We start from the raw sequence: 26284 nt of genomic DNA on the forward strand, positions 1-26284 counted from the left end.
TTCCCACAAACACTTCTCATCCCAGAACTTCAAAGCAGAAAAACGTTTACATCTAAAGAGTGGGTTTGTTCACATTGAAAGGTTACCTGTGATTTCTGAAAATGCCAAATCATTTACTCCAAAAAGCAGGCTCTGGGTTGATCGTTCCATTTCTGTATTATCTGATGATTCAATTGAATTTGTGAAAAGTCCTTTCAGCATGAAGACCTCTCGCGGCCGAAAAGTACCATTTGAGCGTTTAACCGAGCACAGATTGGCATTTATTTGAAACATGAACACACGGTACCAAGAGAAATACAAAAAAGCACTTTCAAAACAAAACACGTTTGAACATCCAAAAAGAACAAAAAGATAAAAGAAATCAGGAAACAGTCATGTCCTCTTGAATTCTCCTCTGCTTCTCGTTTTTGTTTTTAACTCTGCTCTTGATCGTCCTACACAGCAAATCTTTACCCATCACTCCTCCGGCCTAGTCTGCACTTTGGTGGTAGAGGGGCAGGTGTCGGGATTTGTCGGGTGACACCACGTGTCGAGACGTTGAGGTTTTCACCTCCAAAGACAGCTGTGTGTGTTCTATACATTCTGTTGTTTTATTGACCTCTGGTCCAATACATTGCTTATTAAAATACAGAGGCTATAAAAAATATTCTTCACTAGTTCGGCATTAATGACCCCTATATTTGTATATATTCATAAATAATTTAATACATAGATAAATAGATATTCTGTGTGTGGATTATAAACTTTCATAAAAGCATGTTTTTTCTCAGTAATGCAGGAGTGACTACAGTATAAATGCTGAAATGCTCGAGGGCTGCCGTCCGACCCTGATGTCCGGTAGTCTGGGTGAAAGGCTGAGAGTTTACATGCGGGTTGGCGCTGGTGTTGCGTGCCAATGTCCCCCACCACCACCACCACCACCACCTCTCCAGCGCTGCCAGTCTCTAGCTCCGCTGGCACTCGTTCTTACTGCAGGTGGCCTGGCGCTCAATCTGCCATGTGCCCTCCTCGTATGTGCAGTAGCAGATTGTACACTCATCGATCTTCACCTCTCGGCCAGCCGGGATGACTGCGGTGTCCGCGTAGCAGTTTGGCCCTGTGGGTGGTACGAGGAAAACAGGAAAAGTTTGACTTTTATCTATTTTTAATATGTCTTTTCTGTTGTTGCATTTGTGTCACATTATTGAGGTCAGGTTTGCTTTGCTCTGACTCATCCTCATGTCAATGTTGGAAAAAAACCCCAGCGTTATTAAGGCTGCACTCATCTGTGTCATTTTTTTCTGACCCACCAAGGACGCTATTCAGAGTGTAAAAATGCAGCTTAAGCACTGAATGCACAAGTGAAAGTCACAGTCCTTTGTGCTGCTTGAAGGATCCCAATCACTTTTAAATTCCAGGAATTTGCAGACATCCTTGTCAGTCTGGACGCAGGTGAATAATGAAATACAACCTGTACATCCTGCTGCTGTGCTGAGAGAAAATCTTGCTTGTTCGTTTCAGTCGATAAACCCAGTTAGTGACATTAAATATCAGGATTAGCTGCATGTGAATCAATGCGTTGACCCAGACTAATGGAGTATTATTACAGACATTTGATTTCACACTCACTAAGTGCAGGGGAATCTTAACGTGTACTTACGTGACCTGTTCCATCACCCTGATATTCAGTCTTTAAATATATGAAGAAACATACATGCACAGATGAGAGGCAGCTAGTTTGTTGAGATAAAACAAGGTTATCTAACATTTGAACACAATCTTTCACTTACAAATGAAAAGCTGAATTTGTAAAACACTAATAGCCCAATTCACTCCAGGATTTTGCTGCTAAAAATAATAAAATAGCTTATAGCGGCTAATGTTAGCTAATGTCAGCATTGGGAATTTTCTAAGTGACATTACTGATAAAGAGCGCTTCTGGCTAACTTAATGCTAACTCATGACAGAAAGATCTTTGTGACTTTTGCAGTCAAGAAATACTATATCTGAATAAGCTAACTAGCCTAATAACCTATCGGATAGCCTATAAGCTAGTTAGCATAACAACCTACCAGTTGGTCTATTAGCCATTTATCCTAACAATCTGCCAATTAGCCTATATGCTAGCAGCCTAATGACCTACCAACCTATGAGCTAGTTAGCCTAATGACCTACCAATTAGCTTTTTTATTTGGCTTCTTTATTTTGTGCATACCAAGGTTTTTACACTCGGGGGGTGTAATTATATTTTTTAGTTGTGTTTTTGTCATGAGTACTTTAGTCACACAGCCATGGATGTTGGTCCTCAGATGTGGAGCTAGCATCCCCAGCAGGGACCTCTGGGGGTGTCTGGATCTGGCTTGTTCCAGATCATCCCATCAGAACGTTGTATTGTAACGAGATGAGTGGTTTTAATGTTGTGGCTGATGAAAGCTAGTTTGAAAGTAGGACAGGACTTCAGTTTTTGTCTTACTGCTTCTTTTAGCTGCCACATCTGCTGCAGTGACCAAATTCCCACATGGAGTTCAGCACAGTTTGTCATCTTATCTTGTTTCTTTAAGATAGTTTTGTGACGTCTGAGTGAACTTGAATGCAGTCAGTCAAAGAAGAGAAGGAACACGAGAGACCAAATGTGCTGCCCTGCATTTCATTTCCCACAGTGGGAAAATGGGCTCTCACATGTGGGCTTTCATTGATTCTTTCCCAAAATAGCATTCTGGTTATGGGAATATAAGAGGCACAGAAAAATAATAGATACACAAACATCGGGCTTTTTCTGCTTGTGGTGTCGGTGGCCAGGATTTAAATCAGGATGAAAACCAAATGCTGATCACATGTAACAGAATGAATAATGAGTTTTCAACAGGGTCCCTTTAACGGCTTTGTATCTGCTTATCTAAATATGCTTTCCATCAGCCAACATTACCATGCTCTTCAGACCGCTGGGGCTGACCACTCATGGTTTATGTAGAGGAGCGTTTTTATTCTGGAAGATCGAGCTCCCATCAGGTGAAGAGGTGCATCCTGGGATTACGGTGATTACACTGAATTCTTAAGGACCCAGATTCACATGATTATCTCAACCCAACCCAACCCAGCCCAACCCTTTTTTAGTTTTTAAGGCGAGACATTTTTTTCTTTCTATAATCTCTTTTTTCAGTCTAGTGTAAAGAAAACATCCAAAATACACAATTAGGTGTTTATTTTACTACAGTTTGTCTTTTGTCTGGCATTATACCTTAACACAAAATCCCATTGGCTGGTGTCGAATTCTGACACTGTGATTCGCTCAGACGTGTCATGTGACATGCTGCCACTTCCTGGACTAGCTTTCAGCAGGACCTTAATCTGAAAATGCCTAAAGATGCACTGTCACATCAGCTGTGATGTGTTGTAGGTGTTCTGTATTGTTGTTTCTATGAATTGGATTCAATATTTTCTCTGTAAATAGTGGTTTCCAATAAAAATTCAAATTTTTCCATTTCCATTTTCTCAAAATTAGTTTTTTCTCACACACTGAGCACCGACATTCACCAAACTTTCCAGTTTTATTCCTGTCTATATTATGAACGTTCATAATATATCAATGCTCATATATCATTCTCAGCCTGATTTGTAGAACTTTTTATTCCTAAAAACATGGCAAAATTCTTTATTTTTTTGATGGATACTTTCTGATTTATGGAGAAATAAAATAAGACATATCCAAAATAGTGCATATTTAATCAGATAATGCATCATTTGGATATTTAAACATTGAAGTTTAGAAAGCTTGTAATACAGAAAATCATTGTCTTAATGTGAGTGATCAGCTGGGGAAGTTTCATGGTGATATCTGCTGTCTTCCCTTATTTGGACTCTTTGTATTTGATTCAACTCCAGACGTGAACGAGAGGTATTTGATATTTTGCTCCACACTCTTTGAGATCGACTGCACCACAAGTAAAGCATAAATCTTACTCCTCTCCATATGTAAGTTGAAGGTAGGAATTCACAGTGGAGTTGTGCATAAAAACCAAATTAAGTACTGTTACGCAGTCCTTTAATATAGTTCTGAAGTGCACCCCAAGGGACTGCTCCTTTTTTTATTATTTTGAGGGAAATTGGCTCGCTAATGGAAATTTTGATGTTAGGTAGAAGTTGTTAAGAGCCGAGTCCTGAGTGAGTAGCAGAAAGATGAACTGCCGCCGCTGCCTGGCTGACATTGTGTGCACAGAGATCCACTTGCCAAGCTCAACAATAGCAAACATAAATGTGCTCCTTGTATCATACACAGAATAACCTCCTCTGGTGCTGGGAGTGATCGTACGGCTTTTGTTTAGTGAAAGTGCCTCTGTCCTCAACCAGTGGCTGGAAAAAAGTCCTCATAAATCATCCATTATCTCTCAAGCTGCGCAGCAAAATATAAACACTGAGGGAATTGCTTCCACAACAACAGGTATAGCATAACAATGGCTATTTCCCTTAGACTAACAAGGTCTTGAGCCACTCTGTTGTATAATTAAGATGCTGATAAATGGGGAGTCTTTCAGCTGCAGCCATTGCGTTTCATTGGACAGCGGCGCCCAGAAGGAGCGTGCTGGCACATCAATCAATGTGAACAGTTTGCCGAGGCCTGTCAAAATGTCAACCCTAACACATTTATAAGTCTTCAGATGAACACGCACACACCCTATCTGAATAACAACTCATCCTGTGGCCTGGGCCTGCTGTCGCTACTGATTCATCATCATTAGCAGCATTTAGAACACAGCGTGTCGAGTAAAAGACGCATATGTCAAAAGATACGCCAAGAGAGGAGGAAAAAAAATGCAGAAAATAATCATGCACTTTACAGAATAAATCGAAAGCACTTCCTCCTGGCTCTGGGATTAAACCACAGCCTGTCAGCCAGTCTTTCACAGTTGCATGACACTCATTTGTGTTAATTAATGCATGGATTCAGCACTGCTGTGCTTACTCATTGCCATCGCCCTATTATTCTGCCATTCATATCACACCCACCTTTTTGTCATTGCTTCATTAATATAATATATCTCCGTCTCTCCATCACTCCCTGTCTCTCCCTGCCTCTGTGTGCAGAAAGAGATTTTTATAGGCACATCAGGCTTCACAGGAGCTTTTCAGCGACACCCCCGAAGAGGCAGAGACAAATGGACTGTGCATGTGCGTGAACAGTTGGACCCAAACTGTCGCTACGGCGTGTTAGAAGTTGGCATGGGCCGCATGTGAAAAAGATAGCCATTAGCACCTGTGGCTTTTGGCTCCGTAGCAGCGCCGGATAATGGACGGGGAAACGAGGACACATCCTGATCATCACACCCCTTAATTCTGAAATGTTAAAAACCTGCAGAGCCCCCATTATAAGGTAATGGAAAGAGAAGAATAGCAGGAATCACTCATCTTAATGCATTTCTTGAGTACATTTGCATTATAAATGCAGGAATAAAAATGACCTTGCTTTGTAAAGACAGGAAGTAGGGGAACTTTTGCAGGGAGAGGCTATGATTTAACAACAATATGAATAATTTGTTTCAGGGGCTGCTGCATGAAATGGACTCAGTCTTTCAGATACGACACGCCTCGCCATAAAAGCTGCAAGACGGCTTCACCTGTTTGGTTTTTTTACGGTAAGTGCCACCTCGTGTGAATGTTTGTTTTTGCATATGTTGTCTCCAGCTCCTGTGCCCACTGATCATCAAGTAGTAGACTGTCGTAACCGAGTCCAGGTGACACAGTTTACTGGAAGACCTTTGTTTACTTCCTTTAATTTTCCATATGATGAAAAATGTATGTTAACAAGGACTTTTATTCAGAGGGAAATTAAGAAAATAACACCTAACGAGCAGAGCTGAAGCCAAAAGTGACCTAGCACTACTCTAATTATTAAGACATAATGTGACTAATCATTACTTTCATTACAGTGACATTTCCCTCTTGTTATCATAGCCACAGCCCAGTCACAGAAAATGGCCTTTAGATAATAAAATACACCAGCGTGATTAAAGAATTAACCAAAAAGTGAAAAATAGGCGGAAAAAAAATATTTTAACCTTTTGAGAATTTATCATATGATGCATAATGTCCTACTTTCCCTCTCCAGTCTGTTATCGTTGTTATCGTGCCCTTAACATGTAACATGAACTGAATTAATTACTGAAATAACCCAGTATTTTAAAAAGAAGCAGTAATTGTACTGTTTGCTAATCATAGCTTAGCAACAGGTCTGTCGAGTATTGGATTTGTCCATGTTAAAAGAATGTGAAAAGAGCTCTAGTATGAGGGTTAATTATGATGTATTTTAAGAGTTGTGAGAGCAAAGGTGTAAGTGATGGATTTCATAAGTGTATGCCTCATATAAAGTACAGACGTTAGCAGATCCAGCTAACGAGCTAACAGTAATAATTTAGTATTATTTCCAAATGCACAAGGCATGTAATTAGCTTTATTATGATGTAGGGTTGCAGGTTATGTTAGATCCTGAGCTGTAGAAGATGGAGAGTTTTTTAGGACGTGCAGCTTTCACCTCAGTTTTTTTTTGGCCAGATGAAGGTGTGGTGGCAGTTTTCTCCAAGTGTTGGGTTTGACTTAAAAACCATCATCAGGAGCAAGAACACAAATGATCACACAGTTCTTTGGAGGCTTTTAAACCATTGTTTGTGTCTGCTGATAACAAAAGCTTCTTTATGTCGTATTACCGTGCGTTGACCATAGGTGTCTCTGAGGTCCAACCTCAGCAATCAGGTTTCCAGTGTCAGTTAGATGTTTTAATTCCTGTCTCCTTGGTTGAAAAGGTTTTGAAAGAGGATCTCCTCTCCAGTTTTTCCACTGACAGGCAGATGGATCCATATTTTAAGACATCGGTCCCTCTTGTATCACTCAAAGCTTTCTGAGAATGAAATCCTTTAAGATTTCATCTATGATCCAACCAGGAAATCCCTAAAGAATAAAGCAGGGACTTGCCATTAAGCCCAAGGACTCTGATGTTCTGGTACATTTTGAGGCAGTCTATGACCAGAGTGAAAATCCAGTACCCGTATCTTTCATTGGAAAAGACGGAGAATTCGTAAGAGCTCCAGCCTTCAACTTAGATGTTGACTAACTTGCTACTGATTCTAAGCAGATTTCAGCTCTAAAACATCAGGAAAGATTTGTTATTCGCCCCAGACAAAGGAAATGTCGTCTTTGTCCAACTTATTCCAGGATGAACACACATGTAAAGAGGTTTATCATGATAACCTGACCCCACCGCTGAATTATCTAAAAGCTATTTACAGACATGGTGAGTTAACTATTACAGACTGGAATAAAAAGAAGCCTGTTGCTGCTGTGCCTGTCAGAGTACACGGCCTCCCCAGGATCCACAAAGAGATCGTCCATGTTCCTCCATTAAGCCTTATTACAGACACCACTGGAGCTTCTTACACTGTGGCTAAATTTCTTGCATCTTTTCTATCTCCTGTGGCAACAGATGAATACACTTCACAGTGCTCCTTTGATGCTGCCAATCATATTAAGGATACACCAATGCGGATTTATGTCATTTGATGTTTAGTGTCTGTTCATTGATGTACGGCGAGAGAGAACAGTTGATGTTATCATAAAGGATGAACCCGGTGTTTTTGAACCTGGGCCTTATTTTCCCTCTTTTTTTGGGGGGTGGGGGGGGGGGGGTGTAAATGATTTATAAATAACCTATTATAATATTCTACAGAGATAAAGCTTTTTGTTAAAGAATAAGATCCTTTTTGTTTAACTAGAAACATCGCTATATATCTCTACCAGACTCCATTGACAAAAACGTGAATGGAGGCAGTGGTATTCCAGCAGCTTCTGTGTTCTGCTCTGTAAAATTCCTGTTTTTGTCAATGGAGTCTGGTAACAATATATAGTGATGTTTTTGGTTAAAAAAAGATTTTTATCTTTAAGAAAAAGCTCTGCCTCTGTAGGAATCCTGTCCATTATGTTGTCAGCAACTTATAATAACAATCTAAGCCTGGCAGTGGCAAAAACAAACACTTTAGGGGACGTACTTTGACATGAACAGTTGCCCATTGGATTACATTGTAAGCCTGAGAAAACTGCCACCATGTCCCTGTCCTTCTTTGGAGTGACATTATCCTTAAATGTGTTGAATACTATTGAATCTCATGGTTTGTGTAGCTGTCATATGCGTATATAAGATTTTTAAGAAATAAGAAATCTACTTTTGTTAATTACTGAGTGAAACTAGAAATGGATTATTCCAAAAAATACTGCAAATTCAGTGGTAAATCTGCCACGTCGTCGTAACGTAGCAACAACTCAATGGTTCGAGGCTTAGCAAACAGCCAGCTACGCACATAACATTTATTTTTGCATTTCTATTTGCTACACCATTCATTATCAGGGTGAGATGGAGCCTGCCTCAGATGGACACTCCATTTCACATTCACATAAACAACTTCCCTTTCTCTCGTGTGTTTTTTCTTTATGTGTTCCCTTTAAAAAAAAAAACTGCCACATCTTGAAAGGCCCTCTATGAATCATGCCTCTCTTAATTCAAATGAGTCTCTATCCCTCATGGCAACCAGGCTACCGTGTCTCGTGTTGCTCTATTTGAAGTGATTTTGGCCTTGGTTCAGACTGTTTATCACATCCCCCCCAGATTAGCGTTGACCCTAATGTCTGAGTCTTGAAGAGCACCACTTGTTTCCTCATGCGTTGCCAAGGCGATACCCTGCAAGAGCAAAGGACAAGAAGGGAGGGAGCCACGGCCGAGGTGCTGCCGAGGAGAGGAGGCTTCTCCTGCATTGATTTTTTTGTTTTTCTAAGCATTCTTCAAAAGCAGATGCTGCAAGAGAGAGGAAACTTGGCTGATCATTTACAACAAAAACACTTCCACGTCTTCTACACCTACATGTCGAAGAGCGGAGAATAACACTTCAAAAATATATTGGCTGGAGGAAACAAATATTCCAGTCCAGAGATCATGTTAGCCTTTGTTTCCTCTTCGACTTGTATTGACTGTGGTGATCCTCAGCTAAACTTTATGGAGGCGAGTGAGCAGTAGTCGCAAACTTTAGAGGGTATGAAACCATTTAATTGCAATGTGTTCCACTGCTTTAAGATAATGAGTAAAAATGATGAGAACCTGCCTCCATTCACAGCTGTTCTTTGATATTCATGAACAACTGTCTGGGGTGGATGTAAGCGATACCTCTCACTTTCATCTTCCTCCCCTGGCTCTTCCCCAAGTGTCTCCTTGCATACTGGCTGAATAACACATCTGAGACAGGGTGCTCTGCCATAAGCATTGATTTTGCATGCCTGAAAAGGCCAAGATAATGCCTGTGCATAATTGATGAACTTATCAAACATTGAAATACTTCATTGTGATTTATATCAATAGCGAGGAAAATGGTGAGAGAGGAAAAGGAGGCTGTTAGCTGGGAAATGAGGGTAAAAGACAGCAGGGATGACTTGTTGAATGAGAAACTAAAGCTCAGTTTTCTTCCTCTGTACAGATCTGAGGTTTCACTCGTTCACCTCATTTGTTCCATTTTCTTTTTCTGCTCTCAAACCCCACGACTTTCTTTACTTTTGTGAAACCGCTCTACATCTGGATTCGTATTTAATTCGTTCCCGTTAATGAGCCGAGCTTTGATGTGACACCCTGGATGTGGCGGAGCTCCTCTGAGGTCTTAACATCTGCCTGCACTTCAAACAACATCTGCAGACAAGACAAACAACAGAACCAGAGGAGGAACTCTCAGACGCACCGCGGTAACCTTATTTTACATCATCAGTGTTTCATCACCGCCACCGCCGCCGCCGCTGTCTCGTATTGAGTTCTGCGTGATCAACGGCGGCAAGATGGAAGCTGACAATCATTGATCCCCATCATTTAAATCACGACGTCTGTAATACCTGGCAAAGAAGCGTCATGAATAAAAGACAAAGCGAAATTCAACGTAGAATCATTTTGATGTTGATAAGAGCTGACGAAGATCAGTGGCGTCATTTAGAGTGATGTCTCATTTACTCGTGTTCACGTCTGCTTAATGTATCCTCCATTTCTTTAATAAGGAGTCCCCTATGTAGTTAATTTTTTAAACATGTTGTTTGTTGTATACAGTTTGCAGTGTCAAGTCTTGCGTGAAATGAACTGCAAATGCAAATGGAAGTTTTGTGACAATTAAGTCCTCAAAGCGACGTGTCTTTTGATGGATTACTCCCTGACGGATTCCTCCATTTTCTCCGGCGGGCGGGCGAGTGAACGGTGACCGGCAGTGTGCGGAGTCTGACACTCACAAAAGATGTTTGGTGATTGCAGAGAGTGTTTACACCTCGTGTTTACACAGCGACTACCCCGCCAGCGCTGTTCATCAAATCAGAGCCAGAAATATTCCCCTTCTAATAAGACGTTGTTAAACACATACTGGTACAAAGATACTCTACTCTGCTTAATTAACAGTGTGAGCTCTGATATTCACAGCTATCCTGAATATGTGACAAAAAAAAAATCAGCATGAGCCGAAAAAAATAAGAGGAAGTCTGAATGATTGGCACAAATGTAAAAATCGTTTTATTTTTAACGTGAAAATCTCACCTGCTGCAGCTTTAAAAACACTGTGGTCTGACTGCTGCACAAATGTGGTGTAAATGCTGCCAAAGGCTATTTCTGCATCTTCATAAATACCACTGTGCTCGTGTAGATTACTCAAAAAGAGTGTGAGACCAAGCTGACAGAGGGTGCATGACAATATAGGAGCAGACTCCCAATTATAGCCGAGTGCCATACAGGTGTACGTGTGAAAGGAAATAATATGAGCCACTCCAGCAATCGAGTATTTCACTAAATCTTTGGCACGCACAGAATTAAACACAGAGAAAAACACAACATTCAACAGTTCCCATAATGCAACTCAATGCCATTTTTCATATTGTTGTGAAGTTGAAAGAGCTATTTCAGGCACCACTGGTTCCAGAAGAAAAACTCTAGTTAATATTCTCTTTGCCAATGTTGAGGTACAAGCCTGTACATATAAAAGATTAAAGGCAGATGTTAACTACAACTCCCAAGGTGCATTTTGGCAAGAAGGATCAAGTCAACAAGCTTGTTATCACTGATGTCGTCCACAAACCGATTACGGTGCTGAGAAAACTTACAACAGGGCCAGTTTTATTTATTCAGCAACTGTGGCATTGTTACACCTTTCCACCAAATCAGCTCTGGTTCTTGAACTGGTTCCGTACCTTTCAGGATTCTTGGAGCCTTGGTGTTACCTGATGAACCAGTCCACATTTCCACCAGTTTCGAGCAGAAAAACTGAAATCAAGAGCCCCTTATTCACAGCCTTCTCCAGATTTGCCCACTGGTCCACACTTCAAACTGACTTTGGACATTTGTCGAATTGCTCCAAACGGTTTAAATTTATGTGGGAAAACCAGAACAAAACCTGGTTTGTGTTGGTGGAAAAGAAAGAACAAAGCGTTTCTAACCTCCCACCATTTTGATTTGAACCTCTGCCCTCAGTTTCCTCCACAGCAGCAGCAGCGGCTTGTGGCTATTGTCGAATTTATAGCCACACTGACAGAAAACACATTTTCTCAGAAACAAGGATGAAGTAATTCCAACATAACATGAACATTATCCAGGAGGCTCTGTGTTGAGGTTCATTGAGGTTATCATTAAATGAAAAACCTGAAATAAGAGATTTACAGTGGGGAACAAGTAAAGAAATACTTCTAGAACCAGCAGCTGCTCCCACTTTGCAACTCTTATTAAAACCCTCTCTGCCTGATAAAAGCAGACATATTTCAAACTCCATGCCCCCAGTTTATAGCACAGGTTTAGACAGGTCCTCCTGAGCCACTGAAGACATTATACAACTGTTTTTACAGGCTGAGTAATACTCCCCATGATGAGTAAACTGATCTTAATGTGTAAAATCAGTGCAGCGCCCCTTTAAGGTCTACAATATTTCTAACTCAGACTGCGACAGTGTTAGTTGTGGTCAGGTAACTTAGCTTCTTATTGAGCTCTGTTTATTGAATGGTAATGTGTGGTAATCTTATGGTAATAGGGGACTGATGCCATCCTAAAACTGAAAATCCTCGTCGGCTGAATGAGCCCATGGATTTGTTGGGACTTTTTGAATACAGATGCACGCTCTCTTGAAGTCTGCCACATCTCTGCACATACTGTACTCCATCTACATCTGTCTCCTTGACTGATGTGCCTGCGAATGCAACCCAGCAAATCCACTGGGCATTGCACAAGGGAAATCATGGAGCACTGCCCAAAAACTCTGCACAAAAGCACTCTGAGCATGATCAATATGTGCATATATAAAAAGTGGGTGAACAGCAAAAAAAAAAAAAAAAGATAAAAATGGGGGGAACAAAGGACCAGCATGTATTCCCCAAGATTACAGCAGGCAAATATTAATAGAGCAAGGAACGCTCCATGCCTACCAATGTTTTCAACTCGTTATCTCTGGACATTGGGAGACAGGCTTTTAATTTGAGTGGGACAAACGCTGATTGATAACTAGTCACCCAACATTCATTACATGCAAATGCCTATGTCTGTAATGATGCATGAATTATCCTTGTGTGATATTCTGTGTGTAATTATAATGAACTAGCAAGAAAGTAGAGATACACCGTCTCATTTCAGATACTTCTGTTAGTATAGTGTAGTGTGTCATATGTCGTATTATAGGTATGTGTATCTAGATGAATAATGCATGAAATCTGACTGGGTAGTGTCGTCGCAAATTGAACACGGCTGTCGTGAACTTAACCGAAAAGACGATCACCGCCATTAACTTGCCAGCTAGCAAGTCATAGTCATAACATAAGTTCTCAGTGGAGTTCTAGATCATTCTGTTTATAACAGTTCCCCTCGTGAGGAAGCACTTGGCAACAGCGGTGAGAAAAACTTCCCTTTTAAGAGGCAGAAACCTCGAGCAGAACCAGACTCAAGGTGGGCGGCCATCTTCCTTGACCGGTTGGGTTGAGGGAACGTATTGTTGTTAATGGTACCAAATTATTCCCGGCTAAATTAACCTGATAAACATACTGATGGCTTCTATCCGACAGCAGTCTAGTGTTATAACATACATTTGTGTTGTGTGGTGGTGCAACCATCGCAACGACTATAGCTTCCTCGGCAGCCATTTTTATTTGAAGTTCAAAAATAGGTTGGCGGCCCTTCCCTTTCTGCTACCTAGCCACGATGGCGACCATTGAAGGTGAGAGGTGTCCAACGTTTCATAGGGGTACTTAGCATCCGTATCGACCCATACGACCCGTAAGTTCTGTTTGTTGAACGTGGACTGGCCGTCATAGCGTAGCTTTGGCCACAGATTCTGATGCAGTTGTTTGGATTTTCATGACTTTCAGGCTGGTTTTGTGGATTTCTAGCTCATCATGGTGAAACGTTGTGTAGCAGTGATACTCTACCTCAGTGAAAGGTTGGAAAGCGATATACATCAGTTATTAACCAGCACTTCTATGCTACGCTAGCTGTTGCAGCTATACTGAACATGTATACACATGCTGCTTTAACTTTTTTTATGATTTTAACAGTGAATAAAGACCTGGTCACAGGTACAATCTGCCAAGATGCAGAACAAGTAGATTTAAGAACTCCTTTCTTCCTGCTGTGATCAGTTTTTTAAATAACTCTGATTTTATAAATTGCTTTTACCAGTTGGACCTATTCACATTTATTTAAGTATTTGTAGTAGCCTATTTATTGGATTTCTATTTATTTATTGTTAGAACCTATTTTACTGTTTAGTGCAGCTTTATTTATTGTTTTACAGAGGTTGATGGATTGTGATTTATTTTGCCGGCTGCACAACAATTTGTCCCTCAGGGATAATAAAGATAATTAATCTAATCTGCTTTACAGGAGCAAGTGTAGCTAATTAATTTTATCGTCGTCTTTAGCTTTAGCTTCTATCTTTATCTTTTTAACATGTTGTTGCCGCTTGACCTGATCCTCAAACTCAGACTGTAGACCCAAAGGGTTAATTGTCAGTGTGAATGCACTCAAATTGGTATATTTTTCACGTCTCTTTTTAAGATAAATTTCTGTTGTCTGTTGGTTTTGTAATTTCACTCGGCCGATCTGTTTTATAATTATCTTGTGTTCATCTTTTAATGTACACATGCTCAGTTTTCAAAAGACAGCATGAAATATCAAAATATCTTTCTTGCAGTTTTGCTCAAAAACAATATTAGTTGCACTGTCGTCTAATAAGTGTCTCATACAGACGATGCATTTTTATGTGCGCTGTGTATCTTGTCTCTATCACTGGGATTTTTTTTCCCTTCATGCAGATTGCTTGCTCTTGTTTATAGCAGACAGCCTGCACCACTTTAAGATTCCAAGTCAGAGATACATATCGCAAGTCATCATTCTTTTTGCTGAAGGAAGCAATGTTGCTGACATTGCCATGTTGCATTAGAGTCACACCAAGAAAACAAGGGGACATAATCTAGGACATGCTGTCTGGAATCATCTGAAACAACTTCAGATAATCGACTCTGAGCCGCAGAATTCCTTCTCAGACGAGGCCAGAGCTCTGAAACCAACGGGATCATAAACTCACAACCTCTAACAGCGAAAAAAATACAGACAGCAGCGATGGATTTGGAACATACGCTGCAGCCTCCATCGGATAAACTGAAGTAATTAAAGGACATCTTCGGTGTGATTTCACTGAAACGCATCTCATTACGTCAAATATGAAATCCGATATGGCAAGAGGCTGCAAACACTGCAGTGCAGCGTGCTGCCTTCTTTTGCGTCAGCGAAATCCTGAGTCGTGCTACCTTGCCCTCACAACTCCTGCTGAGGTGCCCTTGAGCAAAAACAACAAAAGAAAAACACCTTTGACACTGCGGTGGAGCTTTACCCAGCAGCCACCACGAGCAGAACGCTTGTACTGGAAGTAAATCCTCTCCACTCACCACTCTTGCAGATGGGGCAGCACTGATCCGGCTCGTACTCCGGGTCCACGCACTCAGTCTGAGGGCAGGCTGCCACCGAACACAACACCTCCCCGCTTGGCTCGCATCGGCACTTCTCACACGGAGACACCTGGATAACACAGAAGAAATGGTAATTAACACCCATATAAACAGTTCACACACACACAGAGAGAAACAGAAACAGTCTTCTCTTAATTAATTTCTTGCTATCTCTGTCTCAGGCTCTTTGTTTGTTTCTTCTCAGCAGCAACCGTCTCATGCACACACATAAAAACAACTCCTGCCTGTCTTACTTGTGCATTCAGTGTCACAGAGCTACATTTACTCTTTAGTCCCATCCTTCTCACCCTCACTGCTGCATTTTAGGAAGAGCTGAGCCCAGAATTGAACTTCACTATCCAATCAGGGGGATATGGAGAAATCAATAGGAATGGGAAACAAAAGAAAGATGCTTCCAATTTTCTTTGTGGGTGAACAGAGTGAGAGATGACTCGGTTATCCAAGCCTTCCTGTACGTCTCGAAATAGAAGGCTGGGACTGATGGTATACATTAGGACGTACATCCAGCTCCTACGTTCCCCTGTGAAAGGCTTCATTTAGCAGCTGCTTGTATAGAGCCGTACACCTTTAGTCGTAACAAGAGAGCAAAGGTTAATTCTACCGGCGTTGCTGTAGATAGCAGAGGCTTGCGCCTCCGCATGGCACTCCACTGTGAAAAATGGGAGCGAGGCAGCACTTAGTACAATGCTCCAGAACTTAGCAATCAAGCATAAAAACCTGCCTGTTGCTTAGTTTCAAAGCAACCCCCTCCCTGCCTCCCCTCCACAGCACAAAGGCTGATGTATGCCTCCTGTGAAAGTCGAGCTCTCTGTAGATTTCCCTCAGCAGAGACTTGACATGGAGCTGTCTGTAACGCCATGAATTAGAGGAGGAAAATCCCATATTAGCCTTAACCTCCTGCCGAGACGCTCACCAACATAAAGAGAGGCATTACACGGCGGTAAATGTAGCATCTCACAGGAGACGTAATGGAAGGATTGGTGGTGCAATCCTGAGTCTAGCCTTTCAAAGACATAAGAAGATAAAACATTAAAGATCTTGCTCTCTTCACAAACTCCCACGTGCAGCAGCAGCGGCGGTGGCGGCGGCAGCGTGCTCTGCAGGGTTGTAACATTACTATAAGTCTAATTCTATCATGTGTATCAACAAACTGAATATGGAAACACTCTGCTGAAGCTGCACTGCTATATTCAGCCTCTGGCAATACGCCGGTGTTGTGTGAGGGGAAAAAAGACAAGTGCTGACCTTTGCCATTATAAATCTGCCTCTCTGCTTGCTTGCTTGCTGCGAGGCGAGGTAACTAGTTTTCTGTGTAGTGCCTGTGATAAACTCCATTGAACGGCGAGGAGTGTTCTGTCAGCACTTCTTTCAAGTTTCAACATGTCAAAAAATGAGTGAATGCAGTTAATGGGCTCACCTTAAACTCTTCTAGCGAGCCGTAGACCTTGCCCCGAAACTCGCAGTAGTTCTTCTTCTCCTTGCACTGTGGGCAGCACTGGCTAGTGTCCACTTTAATGCAGCGAGGGTGAACCTTGGGACATTCTGGCTTGGTGCACAGAGGGCCCTCGTCCGTGCAGAGGCAAGGGCACGTCGAGGGGCCCGGGGTGAACTGCTCGCCGATGGCGAACACGAAGCCGCTCTCGTCCATGCAACCCTTCCCCCTGTAGTCTGGGTAGGCGTACTCGTCGATAGCGTCCAGGGAGAGGGTGACGTCGCTGGTGGGGCCCTCGTCTATTTGGTTCAGGGTGTCCTGCTCGCTCCACAGCTCCTGGGACTTCCCGCCCTTAGATCCCCGCGCCTGGGAGTTGAGGTTCGGCCTGGCGCGGCTCACGGCAGTCCTGTTGGCGCCCAGAGTGTTGATTTCCTCCGGCTGCCGCTGCTGCTGAGCGGCGTATCCCAGCGGCTCCTCGGGGGCCTGCTTGTCCTGGTGTTTGTCCTCCCGGGCCTGGGTCAGCACCTTCTCCAGACGCTCTCGGCTCACCGGTAAGGTCGCTATAGGATTACTCTGAGCGGCGCTCATCAGGAACCCGAGAACAAAGAGAACTTCTGCTGTCATGGCAACGGAGCGCAGCATCTCTCCCCACCACCAGCGAGGTGGGAAAACACCTTGGCTCACATAACACACTTCACATCTCAGGTGTGAGCCAGTCCATCTGGAAAGAGAAAATTAAGCTGGGGTTATGTGCTCAGTATTTTGTCACTTTTTATCCCCGATGTGGGGCTTGTTTAATTTAGCTTCTAAAAGAACAGTGCAAGAAAATTCAGGGCGACTTCTCCATCATATCAAGCAACCTCTCTCCTCCTCCCCCCCTTCTCCCTCTGAGAGTGACGCAAGCCTGTAGGATCAGTGAATCGGTTCATCAGGACAGGGAGTATTCATAGGGGCTGTGTTAGGAAATCGATAATGCCTCGTACTGTAACACTTCCCTGCATCAATCGGCTGCAGCGGTGACAGGCTAAGAGGAAAATGGCCAAAGAAGGACCTGAATCTAACACTTCTTAAGCTCCTGCTCCTCATACGGAACAAAGAACCAGGATCAATGTCTGCCCTTTTTTTTTTTTTTAATGAATCACAGCCAACTGTACAAAAGCAAGAAATTGATCTGGAAATAGAAGATAATTCTAGTCTGGAAAGATGAGTTTACTATGGGCTGACAGAGAGGTAGCCACACCACTTTCAAAATAAAGCTCCAGCCTGCACCAAGAACTTTCTCACTGTTTTGTTTTAATCCAAAATAAAAGCGCGTCGCTTTCTTTGCACTTTTAATCGCTGTGAAGTGGAGTGAAATCCCAGGATCAACAGCACACGTTGCATTTTTGAAAAGCTAATGTTGTTTTTTTTGTCTCCTGCTTGATTTACCGCGGCGTCTTGAAATTCAAATGCCTGCTATGATGCTTTGCTGCGTTTTGGTGGCCTACTTCCACTCACCCCCACCCCCCTCTTTCTTTCTTTCTCCCACCAAATCTTTGCCGTCGGTCTCCGAGCTCCGTTTAAACGGGTGTGTTGACATTTCTCTGCTTACTCCGAAAAGGAAGGCGAGATTACATCGTATCGACTGGCTCTCCAATTAACTGTAAAGTCCGGCCTGCACTTCTTTAAGAATAGTTCACCGTATTGATTAATTTGTCAACCTCGATGAGCACGGCTAATTTCCAGCAGAGCGATTAGAGGTGAAACAGGAGGTGAAGAGCAGCTGAGCATTAAGTAAACAGTCAGCAAACAGCAAAGAGGATTATGTTTGTGGTAACGCAAACACAAAAAAAGACATTAATTCTGTCTGAGGCCAAAGTCTCTTCATATGTTTTATTTTGATATTCATGAATTCTGATCCATTCTGAGGGGAGAGCAGGGCTGGAATTGACTGCTGGCACACCGGTGGTATTTGAGCGGTGTTTTAGCTGAATTGCTATGTTTGAGGCAGAATCCTTGGAGCTGCTGTGGAACTGAGAGGAAGCAGAACGAGGTGCATACCGATAACACTGCTGCAGCTGAGAGCGAGGGAGAGAGAGCAGAGAGAGGAGACCAAGCCTCATTAGTAAAAGGACCTCATTTGGCTTTTCTCAGCCTCACCTCTCCACCTTAACAGCTGTTACATCTGTCACACAGATACTGCTGCTGCTGTCAGACCGAGCTCTGGGCGACTCTCAGCCCGGTTGTCAAGTGGGCACAAACTAGCCACGCCGCCGCCGCCGTACCTTAAAGGACAAGTCTGCAGATTGATCTGTGTTTTCCTCGCTGTCGACAGAGCCCATGAAAAGATCAAAACCAGCAACAAATTGATCCGAACAACGGGTATTTCTGTTCATCCGAGGCCTGACGCGTCTTATTCTTCTGCACTGTCGTCCAGAAATGATTAAAAACAGATCAGACGTGACATTTTCCTTAATTATAATGAACACACACTCGCTTATTTCCAAATGTAACAGGATTTATTCTGAGTATTCAGCCCTGTCTCAGAGAATTTAAGTTTAAATACGACACCAGATTCTGTTTTTTAACTAGGAGATGTTGTAAATTTACATTTTTGGCAGGTTGCAAATACATCGATGCTGAAATAGTGACGATGTAATATCTGATCTTGCAGTGCAGTCTCCACTTCTTCTGACTGCAGCATTATTAACATTTCTTGTTTCTGGTTAGTGAAAGATCCTGGTCTGGTTTCATACAGAAAAAAGCTAGAAATCTGGGATAAATATCAATATTTTGTTTTGGCGTAAACAGACAACAAAAATAAAATAAACATATTCCCCTTTCAAAATGTAAAAAACAGGATTATGGATTATGCTGCAAGATGTTGTTTTCTCAGCTACATTTCCTGGTATATCTTAACCTGTCATTTTTGCAAATTTCTCAGTTTATTCACATTAATTTTGGCTAATTCAACAATTTTTGCAGCCCTAAATACAACTGTCTAAACTCTTGGAGCAGGTGCATTTAGGTCGAGTTTAAATCTACTTTTGTTCGTTTAATGGCAGAAAAAAAGGTGCAGAGGATGTTGTAGTTAGTCTCTTAATTAATCATGAGTGTGTTTTGGACATAACATGGAATAAACCAATCAGAGAGTAAGGTGTGTTTGTTGTCCTCGTTCGGTGACACTTTTTTGTGCGCTGTAGTGTTAACAAAAACAAAATGGCGGCGCATCTCTGTCAACACATTCTGCAGCTGAGATCAAGATTAAAGTATCATAGGAACAAAACCTGATCAGAGTTTCTGGTTGAAACTTGTTTTTTAAGCTCAGTAACATTTGTTGTTTGATATGACAACAGGACGTCACCATTCACATCTGATTCCTCAGCTTTCTGGATGATTATTCATCATTTCACTGAGAGAAAACTCCTTCCTGTTCAAAGACGTGGTTTAGTTTTTATACTAATCAGATCCTACTGATCCCAAACAGCAAGAGAAATTAAACATGCAGACAAAATCAATGCTCGCTTCTCAGAAGGTTAAAATAACTAAAATACTGAGCCACTGACTTCAGACCAGGGTTTTTGATGGTCAGTCGTTTTCTGCTGTTTCAATATAACAATGCACCAACAATGCTCCTTCAATTTACCAACAGTTTACTTCTGTTTGAGTAAATATTGCTAAACACTGCAGTACCCAGTACTGTTTTTAAAGATTTATGTCTTCAGCAAGAAAGAGTGGGCTCAAAAAATACTGAGACAGACCTACACAACAACTAAACCTCATGTAGATCCTCTGTATCTGCAGAGCCTCACAGAGTTACCATGTGTCCAACGTCATGAAATGTTTGCAGGATAATATTGTAACTCTAAGATGCCTTGGTGTGGATACTTTTTTCCCTCCTACCTCTCAGGTTCAAGTGAAAGAATTCAACTTTCTTACATTTATAGTGTTGCATATAAGCCATTTGGTGAAAGGTCATGGATTTATCTTTGCCCTACAGCCCTGCAGAGAATTCAGTTTTTTGCTTCACTGCTCTATCTTGAAAACTTGCAAAGACGTCATGGAGGGAAAGAGAGAAAAAACACACAACTATGAAGTGACATAAAGATGAAATATCTGCACATCTCTGAAGCGTTGGGTACAAGCTTGTGTTACGGACTGTTACCCAGACAAATTGTGGGAATTAATTTGGGTGTAATGAGCAGATAATTTGTGATAAACTGCAGCCGTGGTTGTGTAAAGTCTCTTTTGCAATCCGAACCTGATGCGGCACAGATAAGAGTCCACCACCCTGACTCGTAAACCCCGCACAGGTGTGACTCGTGGCTGCAGCCGTCAATCAGCAGAGAGTTTATATAAGCCAACATCTCTGAGTTCATTCACACCTCAGACACATTCAAACACCCACTTCAGGAGAAAAAGCAGCTCTGTGAGTGGAAAAAACAACTCTCAATTAACACTTGTCAGCTCCAAATGATTATCTCTGAAAAATAAACACTTACTAACGCTGTATATATATTTTTGTCTCGAGGAACAGTCGCTTTTTTGACTCAGGCGGTCATGTGGTTTGCCAGTTGTTTGGCTGGTGACAGGTCTTGGCTTGGCTCCAAACACTGAAGCAATTACCAAGTGGCATAAAGATGCTCAAGTCCAGGCAAAAACGGTCAATTAAAAAAGAAATATAGCCGAGAACAGATTCAGAAGTTCAGTCAAATTCTGGTTAATTTTAAAATGCAAATGGTTTTTTCACACTGCAACAGGCTGGACAAAAAGTTCACCCTCCAATGGTTAAACATGCATGATAATAAGACCTCCGCTTGGCTTTACTGTTGTGCTAAATTGTAATCTAATATTCTTTTTTAATTGATTTTTGATTAATAAATAATGACGCGAGCAGAGGCTGTTAGAAGTGATGTGTGTGTGTGTGTGTGTGTGTGTGTGTAAGCTAGCAAACACACCACACACCCCTGGAGTAAAATATACATATTACTAAAACATCTCTGTTCGTGTTATCAAAGTTTAATGACTGAGCTTGTTTGAGAGTTTAAATTTCATTTTCTAATTCCTCCGCCGAGCCACGGTCAGTCAGGAGTTAGACTGAGGATGTGAGAGTTGTCGGTTCAAAGCTCAGCAGTAGTGGGTTTGTCCTGCAGGGGGGAGGCCCCTGCCATCAGGGAGTGCTGTTGCCATGGGGGGGATGTGCTTGGCCTACAACAATGTTTAGGTGGGTGTATGAGTGTATATGAGTGTATGAGCCCAAAAATTCAGGCTGTGCGAAATCTCACATCGCGTTAACTGTGAAAGAGGAGGGCACTCGTTTGGGAACCAGCTCCTCGATTTGTCTCAGCCGGTCCTCCTCCTGTTCAGACCGACCCGGTTCTGTCTCATCTTCACTCACCATCCTGGTATTTGTGTTTCTACCTGCAGCCATGTGGTGACGTGTAAAATCGCAAACTGTCGTCCAAATGAAGAAAATAAACAGCAGATTTTGCACCAAGTTTATGCTAGACCTTTTGTCCGTTAATATTCATCCGGCCATGTTTTAAACTTTAAACAACAACAGAGCACAAACGTTACGAACCAACAAACGTTATTTATTTAAAGTAGCACAAATGAACTCCTTAAGGGAGTTCAGTGCGGTATACATTTCTGATCAAAGTCAGCAAAGGCTTGATTATCCAACTGATGGTTGTAAAGATGATCTTATCAGATTTTCCTGTAGTGTGAGTTGTGTTCAGAGTGATTTCCCTTCCCCGATCTGATCAAGGCCGCGTTTGACTGTGCCAGATTTGGAGTTTTAAGAGTCCAGACTTTGGTTGTTGATGGTGAATCTGTTAGTGTGTGGTGTGCTGTGTTGTATCAGAACAGAACTGTAAAATCTGATATCTGTCGTCATGTGTGTGGCCTCCCACATTTTATAAATCGGTAGATTTTTAAAATCTTTTAGTGTATGCCAGGCTTTAGACGCGTTGTAGTCGTGCTAAATGTTGATATGCAAGTCGAGCCGAGTCACGTGACCAAACACTCCGTGAATGAAACTTGCTTACATGTAAAAAGAGATAACTCTGGGTCATGTTTTTGGGAGTAGATAATTGATAGAGAGAGAAAGCTGGACACATGGATGCATGAAGTCTGATTTTGCGACACGATACAGCATAACATTTATATCTGTGATTCAAAGATCCAAATAAATGTGTTTGTACTTCTGTTATTGAAGGTTTAATCAGGTCTAACTGACCTCAAACATTAATAATATCAGTATTTAAGGTGATAGACTTTACTTTTATTTGCCTGTTAACGATTTTGTTCATGTATTAAATCCTTTTTGGACATTTTAGTCCTTCGTTCATGGCAAAGGAAAGAATTCCCACCTTCATATTCCCCTACAAACTGGGTTTAATAAGCTCAGAAAAAAATATATAAAGAGAAGAAAGGGATTATTAATATTTTTACAATGAGGAGGTAAAGCCAGTGTCAGCACAGTCGGATTATTATTGTTTGTCCTAATGCAGCTACATAAACAGTCTGTAAAACCTGCAATTAAAGTTTATCTCTGTAAATTTATGCCTTTAAAAAGCAGCAGTCAAAAATAAGGATTTATTTTTCCAAGGAGATGTTAAATAAGTGGAGTATTTGGGGATAAATGAGGTCAGTTTTGCAGATAATTAATTGCAGCTGCAGTGTAAAAGTTTACATCAGGTACCAGAGATCAATAAAGGCCAGACTGTGATATTAACAGGACCTGACTTCTTCCTCCCTCCTCCCTCTGCACAGCAGCAGCAGGAAATTATAATTATCTCCTGTAAATGGCTAATTCTTCTATAATAAAGTTGCATTTTTTGTTATTCTGCTCACCCATTAACATTATAATTTTAAATTTTACATTTTTGACGTCTCTTCTTCCCCCTCCTCCTCCTCCTCCTCCTCCTCCTCCTCCTCCTGCTCTCCACTGACATTTAAAACCGTTGCTGGAGTCAACTCAACATTAAGCCTCGGTGTTTGGCAGCAGCAGCGGCGGCGGCTTCAGTCGTTATCGTCACCGTGGATATAAACCCCTCTGTCAAAGGCCAAAGTTGTGTTTACGTCTCGTCGGCCGATTTGACCACCGAGGTGCAGCAGCAGATGATTAATCAACCAACCTGGCTGTGGCTTCTGTTGGTTCACGGTTCAATGATGCTCACCATCGCATTGATTTATGACTCATAAATTATTGTCGTTTTCATTACCCAGCAGAGTGAGTAAGGCCCCATAAGTCTTGACACAACAACCTGAGCTCCAGAGTCGGATTTTTTTTTAGCTCCTACCTCGACTAATAAGACGCTGTTATTCATACAAATTGAATTGGCAGGGCTTCAATAGCACCAAAGCGCAGCGGTTGAGTTGCGTTAAGGTTGACCTGCCTCTCGCTCTTTTTCTTCTGACGCCTCTCAGAGAGGTTTCTTCAGAGGGAGGTTGATGGCTGTTTTCACTCGCACAATATTACTATAAATAGGGACCAAATGTACCGAGGCAGCTCTCTCTCTCCCTCTCTCTCCCTCTGTCTTTTTTCTGTCTCATCTCCAGGAATTTTCCACACCCGAGCTCCGATGTTTTGGCCTTTGTTTGTGTATTTCTAATTACCTAGGAAAAAAAAAGAAAAGGTGGGGGTGGGGGGTGTAAAAGAGGTAAATTCTGACGACGAAGCTTCCAAAACATCATCCTCACGTCGTTTGGGAGAAAAGCAAAACTCCTGTTCTCCCTGTAAAATCAAACTGGGTGTCAGTGAGAGGAAAAGCGTCTCCTCAGGCGGCTGGAATTAACTCAGACAGACAATATGCCCCGGTCGCTGTGAGCACCTCATTTATTCCACATTTACAGATTCTCCTACTTCCTCTGCTCCAACATGCCACATGGAAGAAGAACAAGAGGAGGAGGAGGAGGAGGAGGGGTACAACAATTTACTTTGAGGTCTACTTCAATTTATGACAAAGCAGATCATGGGGGACGAGATGTGAAATGTTTAGACAGTGGAGGGCTAGTGGGCACGGATCTGACAGGGGGCTGAGAAAGCACTGAATTAACAATGCCACGTTTTTTTATTTTTATATAGGGATAAACAGCGTGAAACGACAAAATCCAATTAGAGCAATAAGGGAGGGGGACACCAAGGCAGGATCCAGAAGTATTAAGCCATCTGCCAGTGAGTAAAGATTGCTGCGGGGCTGTCTAATTGAATTTTATCCTCTGACTGTAAATCTTATGAGTGACCCAAATCAAAAGAAAGTTTGCCTTTTAAACATGCGATGCAGAAAAAAGGAGAAACTGTCATGTAATGTTAGGATTATGTGCAGCGGAACAAGGTGAGAAACAAAGAGGCAGGATGACATACAGCAGACAGAGGAGTGTTTTTGGGGGGTTTTGTACTCAAAAAGAAGACGATGCAGCCTCTGAAGTCTTGTCTGTCACACCCAGGATTTAAATACAAATTAAACAGGCAGCTGTATTCCAGAGAAATGTATTCCTCACCACACAAGCACAGACTCTGCAGGGAACTGAATTATTTCCTGATGAATTTGTTGCATTGGTCTGATGTTGGACTGGTGTGTTACATCCTGAAGTGCAGAGTCTTTGTGTGTCTGCAGAGGCTTCTTTAAAACATCAACACAGCTCAGTCCGACACTGATCATCTAATCTGTGCAGCCTCTACAGGTGCAACAGCCTTTTCTTTTCCTGCAGGTTCCAACACTGAAGCGTTTTTTTTTGTTTTGTTTTTTTTGTTTTTTACATCATCTGCACAATCTGGATGCATTTTGATTTTTCAGGCGGATTCCCAAAGTTGATATGAAACCCTGAGCATCTGAGCAGTTTATTCCAACATGCATTAAACACAGAAACACGCAGCAACAGTGATATAATTCACCTGTGATCCTCGGGGAGTCTGTCCGTATCCGTCAGTGCAGCCCGGGTTGAAAAACAGCCTTCGGACTGTTGGACAGCAACAAATGATCTGGAGTGAAGAGATGCAAACTGACGCTCGTTAAGCCAGTCAAATGCACAGTTTCCCCGGAGGATGCTCGCAGGTCATCAGCGTGTCCGCGCTCAACTTTAATCGCCACAGTTAAGAGTGAGAAGGAAGGAAGGAAGCGCTCCCCCCTCCCCCGATCCCCGGCGCATCCAGCCGCTCAGCACCGCCGCCGCTTCTGCCTCTGCTGCTTCTGTCCCCCCCTGCTCTACACTGGCACTTTATTTCTCACGGTGACAAAAAATAATTAAATAACAGGAGGAGGAGGAGGAGGAGGAGGGCGCAAGCGCTCCGACGTCATGTTCAACCGAGCGGCCGCTAGGTGGCGCAGTTTGAAAAAAATGAGAGGAACAACAGGCAGTCAATTAGGAGGAATGGATGTTTCACAGATCGGTTCATGAGGTTCACACACGCTGCTGTGATTAACCACTTTACTTCATTATCTCCTGTTACAGAGGCCCGTCCCTGACACAGTTTGGTTCCCGGATAATTTGATGAAATAGTCGCTGCAACATCTGAATTAGAGAGAAGGATGCAGGGCCACAGCGAGGAGCCTCTCAAACCATCCTCCATCCTCACGAGTTAGAGCAGAAGCAAAGACAGGTCTCATTTGTTTTTTATTTTATATATATATATATATGTTGCATAGTTACGAGTGGGAACGAAATCATGTTATGAAAATTAAAGGGAAATCAAGTCGGAATCATCCATGTTTGCGAGCTGTAAGCATTACAGCGCAACAAATTAGCGCGTTAGAGTACTCTGATTTCTTCTTTTGTTGAAATGCAACAAGTCCTCCAACTCATACAGCCATATTGGTCGTTTGTTCCCACAGAGTTTCC

The 26284-nt window shown here is 42.2% G+C and overlaps 1 protein-coding gene across 1 annotated transcript; it reads right to left on the reverse strand.

Annotated features, from left to right (window-relative positions):
* Positions 1-237: 237 nt before the first annotated feature.
* vwc2 (von Willebrand factor C domain containing 2) lies at positions 238-25646 on the reverse strand. Its single transcript, XM_018681048.2, has 4 exons — positions 25341-25646; positions 16448-17183; positions 14950-15079; positions 238-1096 (listed from the first exon to the last, which is right to left on the reverse strand). The coding sequence occupies exons 2-4, from the start codon at positions 17102-17104 to the stop codon at positions 945-947; spliced, it is 939 nt and encodes a 312-aa protein (XP_018536564.1). The 5' UTR covers positions 17105-17183; positions 25341-25646; the 3' UTR covers positions 238-944.
* Between the last annotated feature and the right edge of the window lie 638 nt (positions 25647-26284).

This window comes from Lates calcarifer, linkage group LG16_LG22, assembly GCF_001640805.2.
Source record: "Lates calcarifer isolate ASB-BC8 linkage group LG16_LG22, TLL_Latcal_v3, whole genome shotgun sequence".
Lineage (NCBI taxonomy): Eukaryota > Metazoa > Chordata > Actinopteri > Centropomidae > Lates > Lates calcarifer.

Bases quoted from the DNA above. Each gene is read 5' to 3' on its own strand.
- vwc2 (XM_018681048.2), bottom strand. From the start codon at position 17,104: ATGCTGCGCTCCGTTGCCATGACAGCAGAAGTTCTCTTTGTTCTCGGG. The intron at 15,080-16,447 runs GTGAGCCCATTA...TGTGTTATCCAG, and splicing joins GCTCGCTAGAAGAGTTTAAG to GTGTCTCCGTGTGAGAAGTG. The intron at 1,097-14,949 runs GTGAGTGGAGAG...TACCACCCACAG, and splicing joins CTGCCCCATCTGCAAGAGTG to GGCCAAACTGCTACGCGGAC.